Consider the following 22,155-nt stretch of genomic DNA (forward strand, 5'->3'; position numbering starts at 1 on the left):
GAATTACAGAGGTATTTCCCTACTGAGTGTTCCTGGCAAGATATACAAGTATACTTGAGAAACGATTGAGAAGAATTGTGGAAGAACAAGCTGGATTCAGGCCAAATAAAGGCTGCAAGGATCAGATCTTCACTTTACGACAAATAGTCGAGAAATCATGGGAATATGACAAAGATCTGTATTTAAGTTTTGTCGATTTGGAAAAGGCATATGACCAGGTGCCAAGAGAGAAGCTATTCAATACGCTACGGTTATATGGTGTCAATGGGGCATTATATCAAGCAGTACTTAGTCTTTATTTGAGTTGTAAGTTAGCAGTTAGAATTGAAGGAAGATGGTTTAATGTCAAATCTGGTGTGAGACAAGGATGCACATTATCTCCTCTGTTATTCATTATCTATATGGATCACATTATGCAGGAAAGTGGTATTAAACATGATATCAAAATTGGAGATGTTAATGTCAGCTCTTTGCTTTATTCGGATGATGTTATACTTCTAAATAAATCCGCTACAAGTCTGAAAGATTCTCTGACTAAATTGAATAACTGTTGTAATAGATATGGTATAAAGGTCAGCAATAAAAAGACAAAGACAATGAAAATAGGCAGAATCATTGAAAATGTCAACTGTGTTGTGAATGGAGAACCTGTGGAACAAGTAAAACATTTCAGCTACTTAGTCACGATTTTTGCTGAAGATGGTAAATTAAATATAGAAATAGCCAACAGAATCAGCAAAGCTAGTATGGTGGAAAGTCAATTGAATAAATTCATATGGAATAGGAGAGAAATTAGTCAGAACACTAAATTAGCTGTATACAAGACAGTGTTCAAACCAGTTTTAACTTATGGATCTGAGAGCTGGGTCAGAAGTAAAACACTTGGCAAAAGACTTGAGACCGCAGATATGAGAGTCCTGAGAAAAATTATAGGCGTGAACAGATGGCATCAATGGCAATATCATATTAAAAACGAGGATATTAGGAAAGAACTTGACTTTGTCAGCATCCAGGAATGCGTTAGCAGAGCTAATCTCAGGTGGTATGGTCACTTAAACAGAACGGACGAAGAAAGATTAGCAAAACAAGTGTTCTCTGCCAAGTGGTCGTTGGCAGCAAAACGACCCAGAGGAAGACCAAGATATAGGTGGATTGATACGGTACAAAGTGCCTTAGACGATAGAAATATAAGATCTGATAATGTTAGAGTTTACAAGTAACAGACTGATTTGGAGGAAAATTGTAGATAGGAAGTTAGTAATGATAATTTTTTTTTCATGTAGTACTATCATATCCTGTACAACCCTTGAGGGTACATGGCAGGAATTTGATGATGACATTTTTTTTAAAAAAAGTATAAACTCTCATTAATAACCATCGCAAAAATTTACAGAGCCTCTTGTTAATTTGAAATTTTTTGTGTTTGTGTTGAAATAAAATGCTTCTATAAATATATATATATATATATATATATATATATTTTTTTTTTTTTTGGAGGGGGGGAGTCTATATTTTGGGGAATTTATTAAATGTTACTGAAAATATTTTGGGAAAAAATGATAATATTTTCGGATTAATATATATATATATATACTTGCATAATATAATTATAGTAATTTAATTTCAGTATTTTATTTTTTTACCGACACTCAACAACGTTTATTATTAAACGTTGTCGAGTGTGCCTGCCAAAATTTGGACTCAAAGATTGTGAGCTTACGACCTTCATTATGGCAGAAAGGTTGACATCGGTTAATCTTGATCTGTGGACTGTTTTGTTACCTTTCATACATGAGAATAATTGTTCACATAAATAGGTGCTTCAAAAATAACATAGAATATTTGCTGCAAACTTTTTTATAATTTGGATATTTTTGACTAAATAACTATATTTTTGGTACACCAACTTCTTGGTATTTTGCTTTTAGAATGGAATCATTTGGTACATGAGCTATATAAAAATTAATTATTAATTTTTATATAGCTTATTAATTCATTGTCTTTTATATAGCTTATTAAAAAAAATGTAGTCCAATTACCGGAATATGCCATGTGAATCAGTTATTTTTATTGTCTATTACTATTTTAGTTCGGCTTTTTTTTTAATTGGATAAAAATTAGCTAGTCACTTCCTCCCTCCCTGTTTTTCTTATCCTCTGTTCACTAAATTCAGTCTCAGTGCATGCAAAAAGAATCTACTCCACATGATGGTGAATTATATAAACATTTTCTCAAAATATATTTTCCTCTTTTTGGAATGATTATGGCTTTAGAACTCTCTTGGGACAAACATCTACAGCTGCTTCAGCATGAGAAACTTAATTCCCCCCCCCCCCCAATATTAGGTTTATCAGATAACCAGTTCCAGGTAGTAAATATGATGCTTTTTACCACTTACAAATCTCAGGTCTGCCGAGTCATGTAATGATTTCTCCCTCTTTATGGGAAAGTGCTGCACTATCACTTTACTTTCTGCTATACCTTTTCACTTATTTTCTCCTCTTTTGCAGATATAGTTAATATTCAGCTGAATTGACATGAAAAACTGAGTAGCTAGCCTCCACTTCCATTCAGTCTCTTTTAATTCCATACTAAATAAATGCTTGACCAAGAGAGAAAAAAAAATTAAGGAGAGAGTCTTGTATGGTAATTGTATCATAAGAGGTGTGTTAGTGAAAGAGTGACAAAACCGTGCTTCCTAGATGCAAAAATCATTGGTATTGATTAGAACGAGGCTATTAGAATGAGTGAAAGAGTTAATTGTTTTGGCTGGTATGAATGATTTGAAAGGAGAAAAGGTATGGTATAAGGGAGGACATGAAAGAGTCAGAAAGAGCAACTTACTGAAAGTAGTAAAAGAAAAGGGTGAGAGAGTTAAGACAATTAATCTGTTGCCATGGTATGACAGAACTGAGCTGAGAAGTAAGATCATAATAGCAAATGAATCTGCATAGGTTATGTAGAAGGAATGAGTTTGATGGATGAAAGGACTTATACAAGAAGGATGGTTTGCACATGAATGGATTTGATGCTCACAGTCTGGAAAAAGTGGTGTGGAATGAAGTGAAAGTGGATGTGAAAAATCATAAAAATTAGAGCTTTAGGGAGGAAGCTGTTGAGTAAATATGCAGACATCAGTAGGCAGTTGAGTATGATAATATGCATAAAATCCCAAGTTAGTACCACTGGTAACAAACCAGAATGAGATAGTTAGTATAAAGCATAAGGACAGCAGTAGACTCCTACCAGGTGCATCCCTTGGGTAGCAGATGAGGAATGCCCCAATGGGTTGCTCCAAATAAAGAATAAGGAGCTGTGGATCATAGGGTGTATCAGAGGAATGGCAAGCTGGCCACCATGATTGTGAATGAGTTCAAAGTAAAATATGATAGATACTGTGCAAATGTTGGATAGTATAGTAATAATAATAATAAATACTATCCTTCACATTTCTGAAGTGGATTTTCAAATGTATGTAATAATTTAACCTGTAGATTTGTATTAAACTAATCCCCCCCCCCATTTTAGAAAATAACCGTTTTTGCTGAATCTTATTTAATATTATTTCATAATGCTGCTGAAAACATTTGTATGAAGATTCAACTCATGAAGTATTACTCATTGTGTGTGGCTTATGATATATGAAAATAGCTCTTGTTTTTAATTTATAATTACTCCTCCCCGCCTTCCTGTCATTTTTTACTGCAGATTATAGGAAGAGTGCAAGCAGATCCTGACTTCCTTCCAAGGAGCAGAGATTTTGGTCTTAACACAAAAGTATTTGAAGAAAAATTTTGTGTTGATTGTCCCGAGCCATTATTTTACAAGATTGCTTTTACTTGCTGTGATGTGGATCCCGAAAAACGGTAAGATATTTGGTGCAATTAGTACATTGCAGAAGACAATTATGTATGTTACTATTGTAAGTATTATATAATTTTATTATGAATAACCTAAGGATTCATCAAGGAGGGCCCATTTAAACTTATACAAAGATACTTAACTCATCTCTCTGAACCCATTTACTGAAGATTTACTCATATCAAATAGTAGCCCATTTCACAAACACTCATCACATACCACAAGAGGAACCTGGGCTTCACGTGCTTCCTAAAACCCCCCAAGCAGCTTTCATGGGTGACCCCACCCCTTTCTGAGTTTTCTACCTATTCCTCCACCATTCAGAAGCTGCACACTCTCACTTATGTCTATGCTGCAAGATCCCTTAACTAACTTTTTTCTATCTCCTCTGTTCTCTTCTTCAAATTGAAGATCACATTCCTTCATTCTGTCCTCATATACACAATTCCTTAAAATCATTTATCATTGGCCCTGATGATTTAATACCTTAGCAGTGATTCCTGAAGTTTCTTGATATCTACAATAATCTCTAAGTCACTAGCTTCATTGACTATGTCCAGCAAATTCCCATTAATATAATACTCTATAATATCCTCCATTCAAAATGCATAACTTTATGTTTGGCAACATCAGACTGGATTCATTGTCATTTGCCCATGTAACCAAGTTGTTCAAATCAGCCTGCAGAGATTTATGTATCAGCTACATTTGTTATCGCTTTTCATGACTTAGCATCATCATCAGCAAATGACAATATTACACTCAAGACCTTCCCCAGTATCATTAATATACATGTCACAATATGTATTAATTTCCCAGCCACAGAATCCTGTGATATACTCTCTCCTCCTCATAGATTTAACACCAACATCACTTTGGGATACTTGTCATTCCCATCATTCCACATATTTATTTTGCAAACCTCTCCAGTGTTGAATTCTGTCAAATTCTTTGGCTCAATCCAGGCATATTGTGGTATATCCATTTCACTTATTCAGCTCTACTGACTATGCTCTCTATTATAGAATGAGCAGATTGCTAAAGCAAGATATATCTTAAATAAAACCATGCTGTCCTAAGAATCCTAGTATTGTCTACCCACCTTTGGATGCATTTCCTAACCAGCCTTTCCAATACCTTGATGACCACACCAGAGATATGTACTGGTTTATAATTTGCTGCATCATTCTACACTCCACTCTTGTACATGATGGAATTAACTTGCTCTCTTTCCACTCAGGAATCTTGCATGTGCTAAGACTCATCCAGTTCAGGGGCAATGCTGTTCTGCATATTCTATTCCTTCAGTACCCATGCCAGTATCTATTCCAACTGCTGTACTTGATTCAAGCTCTTTTAACAGCTCTATAACTCATCTATTTCTCTTCTTTCCTTGTCTCTCCAAACATCCAGAGAGCTAATAGGTCTGCATGGAATTGTATACCTTACTATAGTGATCACTTAACAGCTCAACTATTTCTCGTCTGGCACTTTCTACCATTCGCATTCACTAAGATTATTCTTCCTTACTTTAACAGTGTTTGTAAATAACTTTTTTTTCTAATCTGATTAAGCCTTACTCACCTGTCCATCACTCTGGTAATTGAAGAAAGGATAACTAATTAGGGAACACTCAATTGACGTGAGCCTCTGCTTACAAAAATGTACATCCTCTCTTTATTCAGCTGTTGCTTTAAAGTGTGATTAATCCATTTAACTATGATATGATTAACCCCATAACTTTACTAATTCCCATGTACTGTTGATTTCCTCCTCATGCAGTTTCTCATGCAAAGGCACTGCATGGTGTCTTCAAACTGTTAGACAGCTTAAATTAAGAGGATAAAAATCCCTTATTGTACTACCAGATGTTCACTTATGCTTGGATTCGCCGATAGTTCTTTGGCTTGAAACTCTTAGATCATAGTTTTCGATCTCAGAGTTTCGCATACTCGCTGTAAAATAATAAGGGATTGTTATCCCCTTAATTTAATTAACTTCGCTAGAAAAAATAGCCGTTTGGCTTTTTATGTCAGACAGCTTGTTTGTTCTTGCTATCCAATTCTAAGAAGTGGCATGGTTTTTCATCCTATAAAACAAACTCTCCCAAAGAGCATACAGTTTACTCATAATACACTATTCAAATAGGATTAACTGCCTTGACAGGCCAAGGTGAAATGGGAATGGAATTAAATGATGGAGGGGGGGGAGAGATCTGCTTTCTTATGTTGCATTTGTATTCTGAAAATGTTTCTGCTTGCTATCCAATTCTAAGAAATTTTTTACATGATGCATGCTTTCCTTTTTATTTATCAAAAATGTTACATAATGAATTGCCCTCCAAACAGAAAGTTTCATCCCATCAAGAATTTGTACTAAGATAAATGCACACAAATCCTTATTTTTCAATGCTCGTGTGCCAACTATTTTTGTACCAATAATAATTTCATTATTAGGATAAGTTAATATTCCTGAACAATTTAGTGAGGATTATAGAGCATCAAAATTGAAACATAATGAAGAAGTGAATAAAAACCGAGAAATATTATCAAAAATAATTGATTGTATAAAATTTTGTGGCAAATTTGAATTATCCCTTCGGGAGCATAATGAAAGTAATTCGTCTGAAGATCTGGGAGTATTTAAGGGGTTAATAAATTTCATTGCAACTTTTCATCCTTCTTTGCAGAAACATTTAGATAACAATTCGGTGTTTAAAGGGACATCAAAAACTATTCAAAACAAATTATTACAATGCATATTAGAAGTTTGTCACGATCGCATAGCATCAGAAATCAATGAAACATCGTATGTAGCAGTCATGGCCGACGATACCACAGACGTTTCTGATCATACACAAACAGTGATTGTTTTCAAATAATCAAATGCAATCTAGAAACAATGATGCTAATAAGATTCAAAGAGCATTAAATAAATTTTATAAAGCAATTTCAAATATATATAATTCAGAATGCTATGAGTCTGCTAGTACTGCTAAAATTATGGAAAGTAAAGAAGTGTGGGTAGTATGGATGCAAAAGAAAGATTTGTATTTACCAAACATTTAATAGCTGCTAAACTGTTTTATCAGGAAAATTTTGAGAGTTTTCATAAAGAGCTATTAACTTAATAATCAACTCGTATAGGTAAATATGACTTCTCCATTGCTTCCACCTTAGTATCACCTCTGGGTCTGACTCCCACTGACGAAACCTCAAAGGTTGAAACCGATCTGGGTAGTGGCCCTTCCCTTAATGCATAGCATTATACATGTCTGCAAGGAGATGTGCTTTGCATTATGGGAGATACTAAGACAAGGAGTGATGAGAGCTTGGTCCACCTTTACCGTGAGTTGCTTCAGTCCTGAAGATACTTCAGGTGCAAACTTTGTTTGCTTACACTTGGATAAAGGATTAAACTAAATTTATTATAGTCTAACCAAGTGGGGAAAAATTTCCAAGAGCTACCAACTTATGAAATAAAAGAAATATGACGAGTTTATTCAATTCTTATTCCAGAAAAATTAGAAACAGAATTACAAATTTTTTACTCTAGAAAAGAATTTCACAAGTTTAAAGGATTTTTCATTTTGAATATATAAAATGAAGAAAATTTAGCAAATGTTTTTAGTGAAATAATTAAACTTATAAATATTTTAGTAACAATTCCAATGACCACAGCAGAACTGGAAAGATGTTTTTCTACTTTAAAAAGGGTGAAATCATATTTAAGGGATACTTTGAACCAAGAGCGGTTAACAGCCCTGTCTATGATTTCAATTGAAAAAAATCATGATTTTGCAAATTATAAATTTCAATGAAAAAGTTATTGAAAAATTTTGTCAAGGCAAAAATAGAAGAATGGATTTTATTTTCAAATAATATTTTTAATAAAGCAAATTTTTTTAATATGTAAATTTACTTATTAATAAATTGGTTGCTGATTAGGAAAAAAATGAATTATTTTTGGGATGCTATTCTTATTTTGTATATGCAGCACCCCCACTTAAAATTTTCACCTCTACAGCTCTGTCTTCACCACTCAATCCAACTACACCAACACCATCTACTGCCCACCACCACTAGTATTTCAACAGACAATCACAAACATTCGTGCTCACGGTGGGATTCGAACTCGCAGCCTTTTGCATGGAGAGCAGATACACTAACCACTCAGCCAACCAGGTTGGCTTTCATTTGGTTTCATTTTTTACTTCACTGTGTGTTATAACTGGTCACTTAGATGTTACCACTTTTAACTTTTTTTTAAAAAATTAAGAAACCAAGTGAGAGTTTATTATATAGTTTGCTAATGTCAAAAGGATTCATAATCCCTAGGAGTGATGCTTCGCTGTGGTACATGCAGCATTCCTTCAAGCTAATAATCCCGCAAATCTACAAGCAAAAAATCATTTGCCCAAGCAGTCAAATAAATGGTGGCTTACTCTATATCACTTTAATTATATTTCTTAATTCTGTTGTATGTCTGTTGTTCAAACTTTATGCTGCCTGTGAATAGCTTTTCATTTGCATATTTATATAACACAGTAGTAACCAGTAAAGTTTTTGAGATAATTAGGACTTTTGGGTAAAAGTCCTGTTATAGTACTGCATTTGGTTTAATTTGTTACTTCATTATATGTTATAACTGGTAGATATTGCAAGTTAAGTAAATGCATTGAGACACTTGAAGATAGAGAAAAAAAAACTAATGAAATATTTATTTATATTTATATACGAGGGTAGTCTGAAAAGTTCTCGACCTAACAATGAAAAAAGAAATTTATAATCTCAAAATTATTTTTATTTTTCAACATAATCTCCCTTAAGACTAATACATTTATTCCCATTCCTGTAGCACCGTTATCTCATACCTGTAGTGGTTCTCAGTAAGATCTGCAAAATACCCCTTTACAGCTGCAATGAAAAACGCTGACCAGTGAGGAAGAATTTTAGTTTTGGGAAGAGATAGAAGTCAGAGGGAACTAAATCTGGGGAATATGGTGGATGTTCCAACAATTCATAGTGTAGATCCCTTAATTTTTCCATTGCCAAAACACCTTTGTGAGCAGGTGCATTGTCCTAATGAAAAATGATTTTTTTCTTCTGCACACTGTGTCTTTTCTCACAAATTTTTTCGTCTAGTCTGGTTAAAAGATCGAAATAATATTCCCTGGTTATTGTTTTACCCTTTTCAAGATAATTAATAAACAAAATGCCTTTAGCATCCCAAAACACCGATGCCATGACCTTTCCTGCTGATGGAACTGACTGTCTTCTTTGGTGCTGAAAAACTGGTTTCTGTCCACTGTTTTTTGACTTTTTGACTTTTTGACTGCTGTTTGGATTCTAGTGTGTAATGATGAATCCAAGTCTCATCCATAGTAATAAATCGACACAAAATCAGTTTTATTCTTGTTAAAATGCTCCAAGCACTGTTCATTTTTGATCTGCTGAGAGCAAACGTGGCATCCATCTTGCGCAAAGCTTTTTCATTTGCAATTCTTCATGCAAAATATATCCTGCACGTTCTTTTGAAATGCCTATAGTCTCAGCAATTTCATGCACTTTGACTTGCCGGTTATCCGATACCATATCGTGCACTTGATCAATAATTTCTGGTGTTGTTACACTTTTTGGACGTCCTTCACATGGATCGTCTTCAAGGCTGGTACGGCCACGTTTAAACTTAGCAGCCCATTTCTTAATTGTTGAAAATGAAGGAGAAGAGTTCCCATAAACTTTTATGAACTTCAAATGAATTTCTTTTGGCGTTAAGTCTTCTTTTGCAAAGAATTTATAATCCCACGATACTCAATTTTATCCATTTCAATGGATAAAAAACAACACTTTTGCTTCAGACAGCTGTATAACTACTTCATAGAATGACTTGCAATTTCACATGGATGCTTATGACAGATATACCAACTTAGGGGGGAAAAAATCTTGCCAATAATGTTGCCATCTATGGTCAAGGCCAAGAACTTTTCAAACCACTCTCGTAGCACATAAAGATTATTTAATTTGTTTCCTTGATTGATCTCACCATATCTTTTAAAAATTTGAAATTAATGGATAGGAAAACTCTGATTCTAATGTTTCTTAGGCTAGGCATTTTCAGATTTTTTTCATAAAATTCATTTTTATATGTTCAGTTATAAGTTGAAGTATTCCTTATGTTAAAGATTTAAGTTGCAGTCAGTCATTTTATTTTTAAAAATGTGTACTTTTCACTGTTGCAGAAAGTTTAATATTTGTTCAAGTATCAGTACAGTGATAGTGATACTAGATGATTAGTGACTTGTTTTATATTTAGACTTTGTAACAGTAGCTTAGTACAATTTGAAATGACTTCTAAAATTTCTTCATAAAGGAATTGTTAAGGAATTTTCATTGGAATTTAGTCACTTTAGAACTCCAGCTTTAATGAAGAATATTAAGTTTTAATGTAGTTTTATGACATCATAGTATTTTTTAAAAATTTTTAAGGCCGCCTTTTGATCTCCTTGAAATATGGCTTAAAGGAATGGTTATTCACACAGCAGTGGGATCTCCACTTCCAGATAATCTAGTCACTGAGATCTCAAGCTATCATGGAGAAAATTCTTGTTTAGGTCTTTCATCAGCTGAGCATGGTGTTTTACAGCCATTATTACGCACCATTAGTGAGCAAGGAACACTCTCACCACCTTCTCCAAACCTGGTTTCTTCTGTATTTTACAGTCCCCTTTCAACATAGACTGGTAAGAATTATGACTTGTACATAATGTATTTAGAGTAAATATACCAAAATAAGTTTTTATATGTGTGGATTGCTAAAAGTAATTTAAAGACTTATAAATCTTCTACAGGAGGAGGGGGATTGGCAAATCTCCAACATTCTGATCATTTGATATTATTAAAGTATTGATTTGAAAGCAAGTAGTATACTATGAAGTGATATAAAGCCAAATGAAATGTGTACAAATAAATTAGTATCTGAGATTGACAGACATTTAATTCATCTTTTTTTTTTTTTTGACATTTCACTGATGTGAGCTTAAACAACTGCCACCACTGTATGGCCTTACCCTAACACTCATTGTCTGTGATAGCGTAATTTTTTTTGAGATGCAATGTTAATAACCAGTTCCTGGATGGTGAGGAGAACCCTATTGTCCTTTTCCAAAGACTGATTAGCTTAGTAATTGGTTGAAGAAAGGTCTAAAAAAATTCCTCTAGTTAGCATATAGGATCAAATCTATTGCAGTCTTTCTTTAGATAATCTAGTGCTATGGAAGCAAACACCATTTCCACATGGACATATTTTCTGTTGACAAAAATCGGTGTAGGCTCAACTAAAATCAGTATATTGTGTTCCATTCTTGAGCTATCAGTGGTTGCTGCATACTGTTAATATGCAACTGCCCTCATCACTGAAATTTTGAAATGCTATACTTTCAAATTTGAAAATGTATTTTACAGATCTCTGCATACTGCTGTGTCCTGTGGTAAAATGGTATTTACCTCTTCAGTTTCAGTTCCAGACATTGACAGAAACTTTTTAAGCCGTCTTTCAGCTGGGTTTTAACCACAGCTCAAATCAACAATCAAACTCACACTGTTTCAGACAATTAATGTTGGATATTAGGTTAAAGAAGGAGACTGGTTACCCATAAAACTTGGTTGTAAATGATCTCTGCTTACTCCCATTTGGAATAAAAGGCATTATCAAATTATTCTTATAATTGTATTCAGAATGGCTATGAAACTTAGCGAAAAATTTTACAAATAAAGACATTTAAATTAACATAAGTGATTCCATTATGGTGAATTCTTCCTCTTACATCTTGATTTTTAGAACAATAGGATGGGATGTCATGAAATATGAAATTACCAGTGTCCTTATTGGTTTCTGCACAGGATGTTTATATTTATCAGCCTTGAATATTGAGTTCTGCTGAAACATAGCAACAGCATCTCTAATAGCTGTGCTCCAGCACCTGACCATTCTAAATACTAAGGCAAACTCATAAATGTACAGAGACTAGCCATTATGCTAGTCATATTTTCAGCATAGATGGTTTAATGCCATAATGTATACAGTGTGCTATGTATTTATGGTTAACTGATGATTGAAGCTCATATTATGGTTAATGGGAAGATAGTAAGTGTTGAGATAATCTTATAGTCATGTTGCTCTGTTTCTTGATACACCTGTAATTGTGAGAAATGTTGGATTATTTACCTTAATCCCATCATCGGTGTTGTCATCTGCTGAATTCTCATGCTTAGAATTTATATTTAAATACATTGCAATGCTGTAATTTACAACAATGTAAATAAACATTTATGAAGCATAAATGTTTATTTACATTGTTATGTCATCGCTTGTGATATATTTTACTGATTTTTACTTTATCTTAATTTCATGAACAGTAATTTGCTCCTCTACTCTGGCATTAACTTTTTATTCCTATTTTGGGCATAAATTCCAGACTACAATAAATCTTGATTGTCTTGGTTCAATTCCCTTAAGGAAATTTAGAAGAGCTTAGAAATATATTACACATATCCCCTAAATCCCACTGATTAGTAATTACCCTTATCGACTCAGAGAAATTTATTTGTATCCTGCGCCACTCTGTGTCTAGATGTTTGAGAGCATAACATCAAGGTATTGACTATCAGTAACAAATGGTTCACTAATTCTCTTAAATAATAGATCAAGATTCAACTTATAAATTCTACAGTCATAGTCGTCAAACGAATATACTTGTTTATACAATGGGTTTCTCGCCATGATTCAAAATTTTTATGAGTGGTGCAATGAGACTAATCAGGCAAGCACTTCTTCAATTATTAAAGCAAAATACATTTATTACTTGACAAAAGATACAATTCATGGAAGTCTTCATAAGGAACTAATTAATCAACTTAATATGAAGAACATGACAACTTAAAAGATACTATTAAAATTCACATGTACACATCAAATAATATCAGATACTTCTAGACATTTATCATTACTCTACATAAGCAATTTCTCTATACAATTCAGTGAGTCAACACATCATTCCAAATAGTTGCTTATGGGGCCAATTCCCTTGAATTTATCATAGTGCTAACTAAATACTAAGAGTCCACTCAATATCAGTCCTTCAAACAATATTCCAAAACTCAGCAATACGTTCCACAAGAACCACACAGTTCAACGATAGTTGGATTCTGATTATGTAGAGATTAGAGTAATTATTATTTGCTTCAGAATCCAACATGATCTTCCATCACAAAGGCTAGACTTGTAAATATTATTTTGTCTAATATTTAATTATTTAATCAAAGATATATGTATTAATAATGAAAAGACTGTATTAAATATTAATAAGTTATTTTATCTATTGTTATGTCAACATTATAGGAATTTGTATCTGATAAATTAACTGCGCATTAATTGAAATATAAATATTCCTTATTTATTCCTGTTTGTGAAAGTTTAACGTTATGCAATACCTCAATTTTATTATATTTTGTTTGGTTGTCATGGAAACGTATGTAAGTGAACGAGCACGTTTTTTGGAACAGAACGTGGGGAGAAAGCTGAAAGTTTACTAAAAAGGAATTAGTTAAAGAGATCACGAGAAGAATTTAGGCAGGAAAAACTGATATAAAAAGCGAGGAACGCTGGGAAAAAAAAAGCATTAAGAGATTAGAGCATTAGAGATTTATTAGAGAGAGAAGGATTGGCATTAGGTTGGAATCGGGCATTCGGCAATCACAGTGCAATAATAGTGAGTTGGCAAGTCACTCAAGCAACTAAATAAAGTCTACCAGTTGAGAAGCAGTTAGCTAATAAGCTTCTGAATAACAAATAAAGCAACGGAAGATAGCTGAGTGACTACCGAATGACTAGCGATATTTTAGTTGAGATTTATTTTCAGGGCCGACCTTTCAAGGACACACTGAAACGTGAAGCATAGTAAGAAGTAACTAGAAAATAAATTAGAGGCAACAGGGTTGTGTTTAATGATAGTGGTGTTTAGAATTATAGTGCCTAAAGAATTATTTGAATGCCGGAGGAATGAACATCTGTACATATAAAACCCCAAGTTAAAGAATTATTGTGTATTGCCCTAATTCAAGAGTAATCAGTAGTGCTTCATACAAGAACATCTGATTATATGTATTGTGCCCGTAAATTAATTCAGTTAATGCTAGAAGATTTATTTTAATGAGTGCTGTTTATTGTTAAAAGTGTTTACAGTTATAAACAGTGTTTGTGTGTATGTTGATGAAGGAAGAAGATTAACGGTAAGATTATTCCAACTTTAATATTTCTGTTCAGAGAAGTGTGTGAGTTTCATCTTAGAATTCCCTGATGTTAACAGTAACTATCGCGGAGAATTAAAAGAAGCGTAAAATTAAAAGTGTCTGTTTATGAAGAGGTACTACTGCAATTTTTATTGTATTTGAAACTTAAGGAACTATGAAAAGACTGTGATATAGAGATAACAGATTTATCTTGTCAGAGTTTGATTGTACTTATCGGAGAAGCTGAAGTGATTGTGATATCTTAATTACTGATTTGAAGTTAAGTGTAAAATTTATGATTTTAAAATTAAATGTTTGTTTTTGTTAATGAAAAGTTGTATTTTGCCTGAATCTCTTTTACTGCACCATTCATAAAATACTCGAACCAAAGCGGGAAAATTAAGTAAGTTAAATATACTCGGCCAGTATATATAATGTTAACATCTAAAAGGAGAGATAGTTGTGAGTTGGTTTATCTTCAATTCTTGAACTAATTCAGATATAAAGTGGCGCAGTCTTTAAATATAAATTTTCTTTATACTTGAATTAGAAATCAACTTACAACTTGTCAAATTAGTTAAGAACATCATATTAGTAATTATGTCGGATCCAAAGTATAGATTAAGAACAAGTAGGATCCAACAATAGTACAGGGAACAATAATTAAACTTATCTATCTCGCAAGATTAAATTGACATGTGATACTCTTTCTCTTAGAACAATTTTCTCATTGAACATAGACTACATTAATTATTTGAACAGTAATTACTTCTTATTCTACGTTCTCTAAGAACTTATAATATTTCAGTTACTAAACACATTCCTTCGGAACTAACATTCTAAGAGGAACCAGCACGTTCATAAGGAACCTCTACTAGCACTATACATGTTCTCTTGGAACACTAATTTGACTTACAATCATTCTAACGAGGTCACTCAAAAAAGTTGAAACCGGTCTGGGTAATGACCTCTCCTCATAATGTAAGGTAGTATTACATCTCCTAGGAGCTGTGTTTTACATTATGAGAAAATATCAAGGATAGTGAGGGATCTTGCTCCACCTTTGCTTCGAGTTGCCTTGGTGTTTTACTACCAGGTGTTCACTTACGCTTGAATTCGCCGATAGTTCTTTGGCATGAAACTCTCAGAGTTTTGTTTACTGGCTGTAAAATAATAAGGGATTTTTATCCCCTTAATTTAATTAACTTCACCAGAAAAAATAACCGTTTGGCTTTTTATCTTAGTTATAATATATGGGCACACCTTTCTGGCTTTCGTATAGTGAAGGAATGTAAGTTCTTTTCACTTAAACTTTGATATCGTCCAGGTCTACCTACTCACTGATGAGACCTCAAAAAAAGGTTGAAACTGGTCTGGGTAGTGACCTCTCCTCATAATGTAAGGCAGTATTACATCTCCTAGGAGCTGTGTTTTACATTATGAGAAAATATCAAGGATAGTGAGGAAGCTTGCTCCACCTTTGATTCGAGTTGCCTTGGTGTTGTACTACCAGGTGGTCACTTATGCTTGGATTCGCCTATAGTTCTTCGGCACGAAACTCTTAGATCGTAGTTTTCGATCTGAGTTTCGTATACTGACTGTAAAATAACAAGGGATTTTTATCCCCTTAATGTAATTAACTTCGCCAGAAAAAATAGCCGTTTGGCTTTTGATCTTAGTTATAATAAATGAGATGGTGCATTATTGTGCAAAAGTGATTGCGATATTCATGCCGTACGCGATGAGTTCTTTCTAACAATTGCTTCAAAACTTTGAGATAAAACTCACCATTGACCGTTTAGCTAGACGGAATGAATTCTTTGTGGATAATGCCCTTGTAATCTTAAAAACAAATCAGCATTGTCTTCACATTTGACTTCTCCAAGCGACTTTTTTTTGGATGCCTCTCTTCTGGTGGTCTACGCTCAGCACTCTGGCACTTTTTTCGGGCTCATACTCAACGATGTTTCGTCACCAGTAACGATCGTTTCAAGAAAGTTTGAGTCCTTACAAGTGATTTTAATGAGGTCCTTGTAGTGTTCAATTCGATGCATTTTTTGGTCGTCAGTCAACTTGTGAGGAACAAATCGCAAATTCAAATGTTGTGCACAGTTGATTTTGTAATCCCCAATTCATCCTCAATCGATCTCACTGATGATTTTGCGTTGTCTTTGATGAAATCATGCACTTTTTGGATGTTAACTTCTCTTAGTCCTGTTTTTGGATGACCCAGCTTTTCATCATTTTGACCATTTTTAAATCACTTTAACCACTCGTAAACTTGAGTACTGGATAAACATTCATCACCGTATGCTTTTTGAAGCATTTGATGCATTTCGGTAAAATGTTTACTGAGTTTAACACAAAAGTCAATCGCAGCTCTCTGTTTGAAACTCATTTTCCGACCGTTCGTCCAAACACACTGTCACTCTTTGCACTATAACTCGGCTTCTAATGAAACAAATGTCATAAACAGTTGACACAACACTAATGAAGGTTGCCGCTTTCGACAACAAAAAGATGCAACAGATGGTGCCACTAGTTTTTTCTATTTTTTAAAAGTTCGGTTTCTTTTTGGACAGAGGGTGTATATATATATAGAGAGAGAGAGAAAAAAACTTTTCAGCTAAAAATTTTCAATTTAAATACGTATTTGTGAATCTCTAGATATGACTAGCTTGATGTGTCCTTGTTATTTGTTATGAAAATTATTTCTTTTTTTTAAACAGGAGCTACTACTGTTCCAACCATACTATTACGCACAGTTTGTCCAAGTGGCAGCAGAAATCTAAAAGTCCTCAGGAGATGTATAGTCAGTTTTATATAAACAAGAGGCTTTGTGTAACAGTATAAATTTATAACTTTAAAATTATATGATTTAGTAACTAGATATAAATCTTTTTTTGAAGATTAAAGTAATCTTCACAGTTTCTATATAATTTCTTTATTATGGAATGTATTTTATAATTGCTATCCTGACATGAACTGGAGCACTTACTTTGGTTATCTCAGTGTTTCTTTATGTGGCATAACAGTTTTCTGCAACTTATCATTGCTAGCTAATCAGTTTGCTTAAAACTGGCTTTATGTAAATATAGTTTTTTTTATTTAATTATTTTTGTAAATCACATTAATGATTTGTAATGACCAAAGATCTGCAATGCGATGTCTATTGTGACTGATAAAAAATTAAATCAAAAAATTAAATCAAAGACAAGTTTGTTAGGAAAATATTGCTATTTATTAATTTCACTTCAAAGTGAAATGCAGCTGAGCCAAAGTATTGTAATTTGTGTACTGATTTTAATGTAATATTGAATGTTCCAGTCTTTATTATGAAACTCTTTGTGAGAAGTCTTAACTTATTTTCTTTTATTATTTTACATATCATTTATCAAATTAATTCTTAAAATGTAAACAGTTTAGACCATGTATATTCTTTTATCCTGAATTATAACTTTCTAGCATTTTATTTTGCAACACAGACTTTGACAAGTAATTATCTTGTATAATCGATATTAAATAATTCTTAATCATTCATCTGAATATCTTGCAGCTAAATTTGCGTAGATAAACTTGAGAGAATATATTATTAAAAGAATTAATATGTTTAAATTTCATCTAAAAATTTTTGTATAGCTAGAGAAGTGTACATTTTATATACGAACTAAGTCATTTTTCTGATTAATCATTCTGGAAGGTTTTGGTTAACCAACTTGTTATTTTGGGATGTGGGCACTGTTTGTTAATACATATATAATATAATAGATGTGTGGGTGAGTGGATATTTAATGAAAATTATGAAATCATTATGTATCTAATAGTTTTCATTACAAGCACAGTCTAAATAGTTGACTATATTATGAACATCTCTGAACATCTTTTTAAAAATAAAATTTTTAATATGTAATATGTTTAGATGCAAGTCTGATTTGAAAATTGATATTATATGCTGCTTTGGGTAGAGGATTTATTATTAATATTTTTATATTTTAATTTATATGAATAGGAAGAAATAGGTCTGGATTAAAAACATAAGGTACACACAACATATTCAAATACATTGATCCCTTGCTTATCATATGTTACATAACTAGCAAAGAAAGTGAAAAATCTCAGGATGTCATATTGGAGATTAATTCTAATATTCTATGCCCAGCATCTCATTAGTATTGCAAAAAAATTTGTCTGATGGATGAGTTTGTTTTACTTCTTTTAGTTCTGCACATAGTGCTAGACTCGCTAAAAGTACATAAATATTTATTGCGAAACTTTTGTGAAGCATTCTGATCATTTTTGTAAGGTATGGCTTTTATTCCAAGTCATATCTTAAATTATCAGAATGCTTTAATGCTAGATAGATTTTGATTTTTAGTTTTTTGAGTTTTGGCATATGAAATGTTTATTTCTAAATATGATTTATTTCTTAGTGTGTATATGCATATACAATTATCTCTATTAAGTAAAATAGTTCTGGAAATTTCTTGAATTTATTTTTTACTGACCATACCAACATATGATATCAGGGTATGAAATCAGATAGTTATATTTTTTAAGTATTATGTGACATATTTTATTTTTTATATTAAATGTGTTTTTTGCTAAGTTTTGAGTAATTTCCACTTTTATATTCACTAGTTATCAATATTCAAATAATGATAAGGTTATTTATTTTGGTGTCTGTAGCATAATTTTAGACGTGCATTTAATAATATAAATTATGCATGTTAAAAAATAAGTGATTATAATATCCGAGAAATATTTCCTTTCTATATTGCTTTAATTTTAAACTGCAGATTAGATTTTTGCACTTATGAAATTTGATCTTTTTTTTTTTTTGGTGAATGATCATTAATACCAAAGAGCTTTAAATCCATAAGTATTAGAGATTACATGAAATTATAAAGCAGACTGCATGTAAACATGCATAGGATAAGATGTGAATAGACTGAATACCAAACAGCTTTGAACCATTTAAGTATTACAAATTAGATGAATGTTATAAAAATTATATTCATTTGCTGATGAATTTTATTAACAAACATAAAATGTAAGCAGTTTTACATGGATCTGTAAGTATTCTTTGCTCTTCATCCTTTCTAAAATAATGAGCAGTAAAATATTGTTTTATGTAAATGAAAAATAGCTGCCTAAGCAAGACTGCCATATAAAGTGTATGCCAATAAAACTGATTTTTTTTTTTTATAGTTCTTTGTGAAAGAAAATAGTTCTTACATTTGGCATTTAATGCTGCTATCATTAAAATCTATTTCTCCCCATCAATCCATGAAATCATCCTCTGAAATCTTTGTAAATTCAAATCCAGAAAAATTATTGCAAGATAGGCATGCAATTATTATATAAGCCTCTGTCTAATGCAGTAGTTGCCTTATTATAAAATATGTCTAGTTCCTTCTAGTTATATTTGGTCTTGCAACAATAAACCTGTAGTCACCTGTGGCAATTCCTACTTTCATCACTTCAGTATTATTAACCATATTCAGCCATTCCAACACCTTCACCACTGTCCCTAATGTTTCAGCAACACTGTTTTGGATTATTCCCCATTGTGCAATAATACATCTCACTTATCAATCACTCCTTGTTGCAAGACCAAATAACCAAGTTAAGGGCACTACACATACCTTTATAATACAGCGATACCTCAGCTAACGAAGATAATTCGTTTCAGAATCATATTCGTTAGCTGAAACGTGATTTCCCGTAGGTTTCTATAGAAAATCGTTTAATTCGTTCTGGATGCTGCCCACTATTGAAAGATAAGTTTTATAAAATAGTAAAAAGCACACTATAAAAGGGCAAAAACTCACCAAAGGCTGAGATGAACAGCTATCCAGATGGAGAATGGAAAGTAGAATGAAAAACTGACAATGTTTACACTATTATATACACTTTATTAAACTGAAAATATGTACACAACGTTTTTACTATTCTTCTTCCAAATTTTCAAAGTTTATTCAAGATAAGTCTCCTCTTCTTCAGTAGCTGGCCTTTGTCTCTTTGCTAAAGGAGAATGCAAAAATCCCTCCAAAGTTGATTGAACTTCTCTTTTTTTCAGAATGTTTTTAAAGTGATTCAGATTCATCCAACCAAGGCACAAAGTCTGTTCATTTCAGCTTTGTTGGGATGCCACTTTGACTGAAACTCTTCCCAGTAGTGCTGCATTTTTTAATGTCACGTGTTGGCATTCTTCCCTTTTTATTGCTGTCCTCCTCCTCCTCTGATGAGCACTCTTTATCTTTCTTGATTCAGTTGCTTTTTCAACTCTTCAAGATCCTCTGTTGTCAGATCTTTTGAGTGTTCTTCATCTAATTCTTCTACATCATCTTCATTTACCTCCAAATGTAATGCTTTGCCCAAGAAGACTATGTTATCTACAATGTCAGCATTTTTAGCAGCATCTTCAACATCTTGAACACTGGAAACAGAATTTCTTATCTTGCAGCAGTCTGGCCATAACTTTTTCCAGGCAGCATTAAGTGTCCTAACTGACACTTCATCCCATGCCATGCCAATGACTTGATTAGCATGAAGGATATGATAATGATCCTTCCAGAATTCCCTCAGAGGCAGACTGGTAAATTAAGTTGCATCAAAACATCTTTGGAACATGTGCTTTGTATACAATTTCTTAAAGTTTGATATGGCCTGTTGGTCCATGGGTTGCAAAATAGATGTGGTGTTTGCAGGAAGAAATTTTATCTTGATGAAGTTAAATTCTGCCTCCAAATCTTCCAAGCCAAGTGGATGCCCTATGGCATTGTCCAGAAGAAGCACATTCTTTTCAGGCAAGTTTTCTTCTATCAGGTACTTTTTCACCGTGGACCCAAACACCTCCACGATCCACTCTGTGAATATGCTTCTTGTTATCCATGCCTTGGTGTTTGACTTCCAATAAACATTAAGCATGGGCTTGCAAACATTCTCCTTCTTGAAAAGTCTTTGTGTCTCAGAGTGGTAGACCAACATTGGTTTAATTTTGAGATCACCATTTGCATTAGCACAAAATAAAAGAGTTATTCTATCTTTCATAGATTTGTACCCTGGTATACACGTCTCTTCTTTTGTGATGAAAGTTCTTTTGGGCATTTGCTTCCAGAACAACTCTGTTTTGTCACAATTAAACATGAATGATAGTCCACTCCTGAAATTTTCTAACAAACTTCTCAGCCTCCTCTTTATTTGCACTGACTCCTTCTCCATGTCTAATTACACTATGGATCCCTGACCTTCTCGTGAACTTCTCAAACTATCCTCTGCTTCCTTTGAATTCTTCCTCTGCCTCTGCTGTACTGTGTCCTGCCACATTTTTCTTCAAATTTTCATAAATCATTCTGGTTTGGCTGCAGATCATCTCTTGAGTCATAGTGTCACCAGCCATTTGACACTCATTTATCCAGATCATCAGAAGCTTTTCCATTTCTTCACTTACAGAACTTCTTTGGGATTGAGAGGCCAAGGTCTTCACACCAGCTGCAACTGAAGCTGCCTTAGTTTCCTCTTCTTTCTTCAAAATTGTGGCTATTGATGATGATGCTATGCCATGCTTGACTGCTAAATCCACAATTCTGACTCCTCTTTCATATGCTGAAATTATTTCTTTCTTTTGCTCAATTGTGAGCAATTTTCTGCTTTCCTTGGGTTTGTCTCTTACTTTTTTTGGACCCATTGTCAAGAAAATTTTTTCCTGGAAAATATAAAAGAAATATGACATACTGTATAGCATATTATTTATTTAATTAGATAAGAATAGAATTTACTAATTATAAATTAACCCCCATAGTAGAATTTAGCCAAGTAAAGAATAAATGCTATCACACTTACCTCTCACATTCACAGCCACACGGAGTGTGTACCGTACTGACACTGGTATGAGGCGTCTCACTTCTCGCTGTCTCGAACGTAAACAACCCAGTCGGTTTGGTGGGTCTCTCCTATGTGATGTGGTCAGCTCATTTCTTTGTCACACACATACAGATGGAAA

At 33.2% G+C, this 22,155-nt stretch overlaps 2 protein-coding genes across 2 annotated transcripts in view; one reads left to right on the forward strand and one right to left on the reverse strand.

Annotated features, from left to right (window-relative positions):
• Positions 1–17,016, forward strand: part of LOC150102036 (LIM domain kinase 1-like) — a 307,253-nt gene extending 290,237 nt beyond the window's left edge. Inside the window, exons 12-14 of the mRNA XM_090399953.1 lie at positions 3,709–3,866; positions 10,350–10,603; positions 16,880–17,016. Of these exons, the coding sequence (XP_090256079.1) occupies positions 3,709–3,866; positions 10,350–10,599 (408 nt within the window). The 3' untranslated portion in view covers positions 10,600–10,603; positions 16,880–17,016. The remainder of the gene's footprint in view (positions 1–3,708; positions 3,867–10,349; positions 10,604–16,879) is intronic.
• Positions 17,017–21,420: 4,404 nt separating this feature from the next.
• Positions 21,421–21,840, reverse strand: LOC150102037 (putative CENPB DNA-binding domain-containing protein 1). Its single transcript, XM_090399954.1, has one exon. It carries the CDS (start codon positions 21,838–21,840, stop codon positions 21,421–21,423), a length of 420 nt encoding a protein of 139 aa, XP_090256080.1.
• Between the last annotated feature and the right edge of the window lie 315 nt (positions 21,841–22,155).

The sequence above is a fragment of the Typopeltis vanoorti genome, chromosome 11 (genome assembly GCF_054136105.1).
Source record: "Typopeltis vanoorti isolate ZY-2024b chromosome 11, IOZ_Tvanoo_1.0, whole genome shotgun sequence".
Taxonomy (NCBI): domain Eukaryota; kingdom Metazoa; phylum Arthropoda; class Arachnida; order Uropygi; family Thelyphonidae; genus Typopeltis; species Typopeltis vanoorti.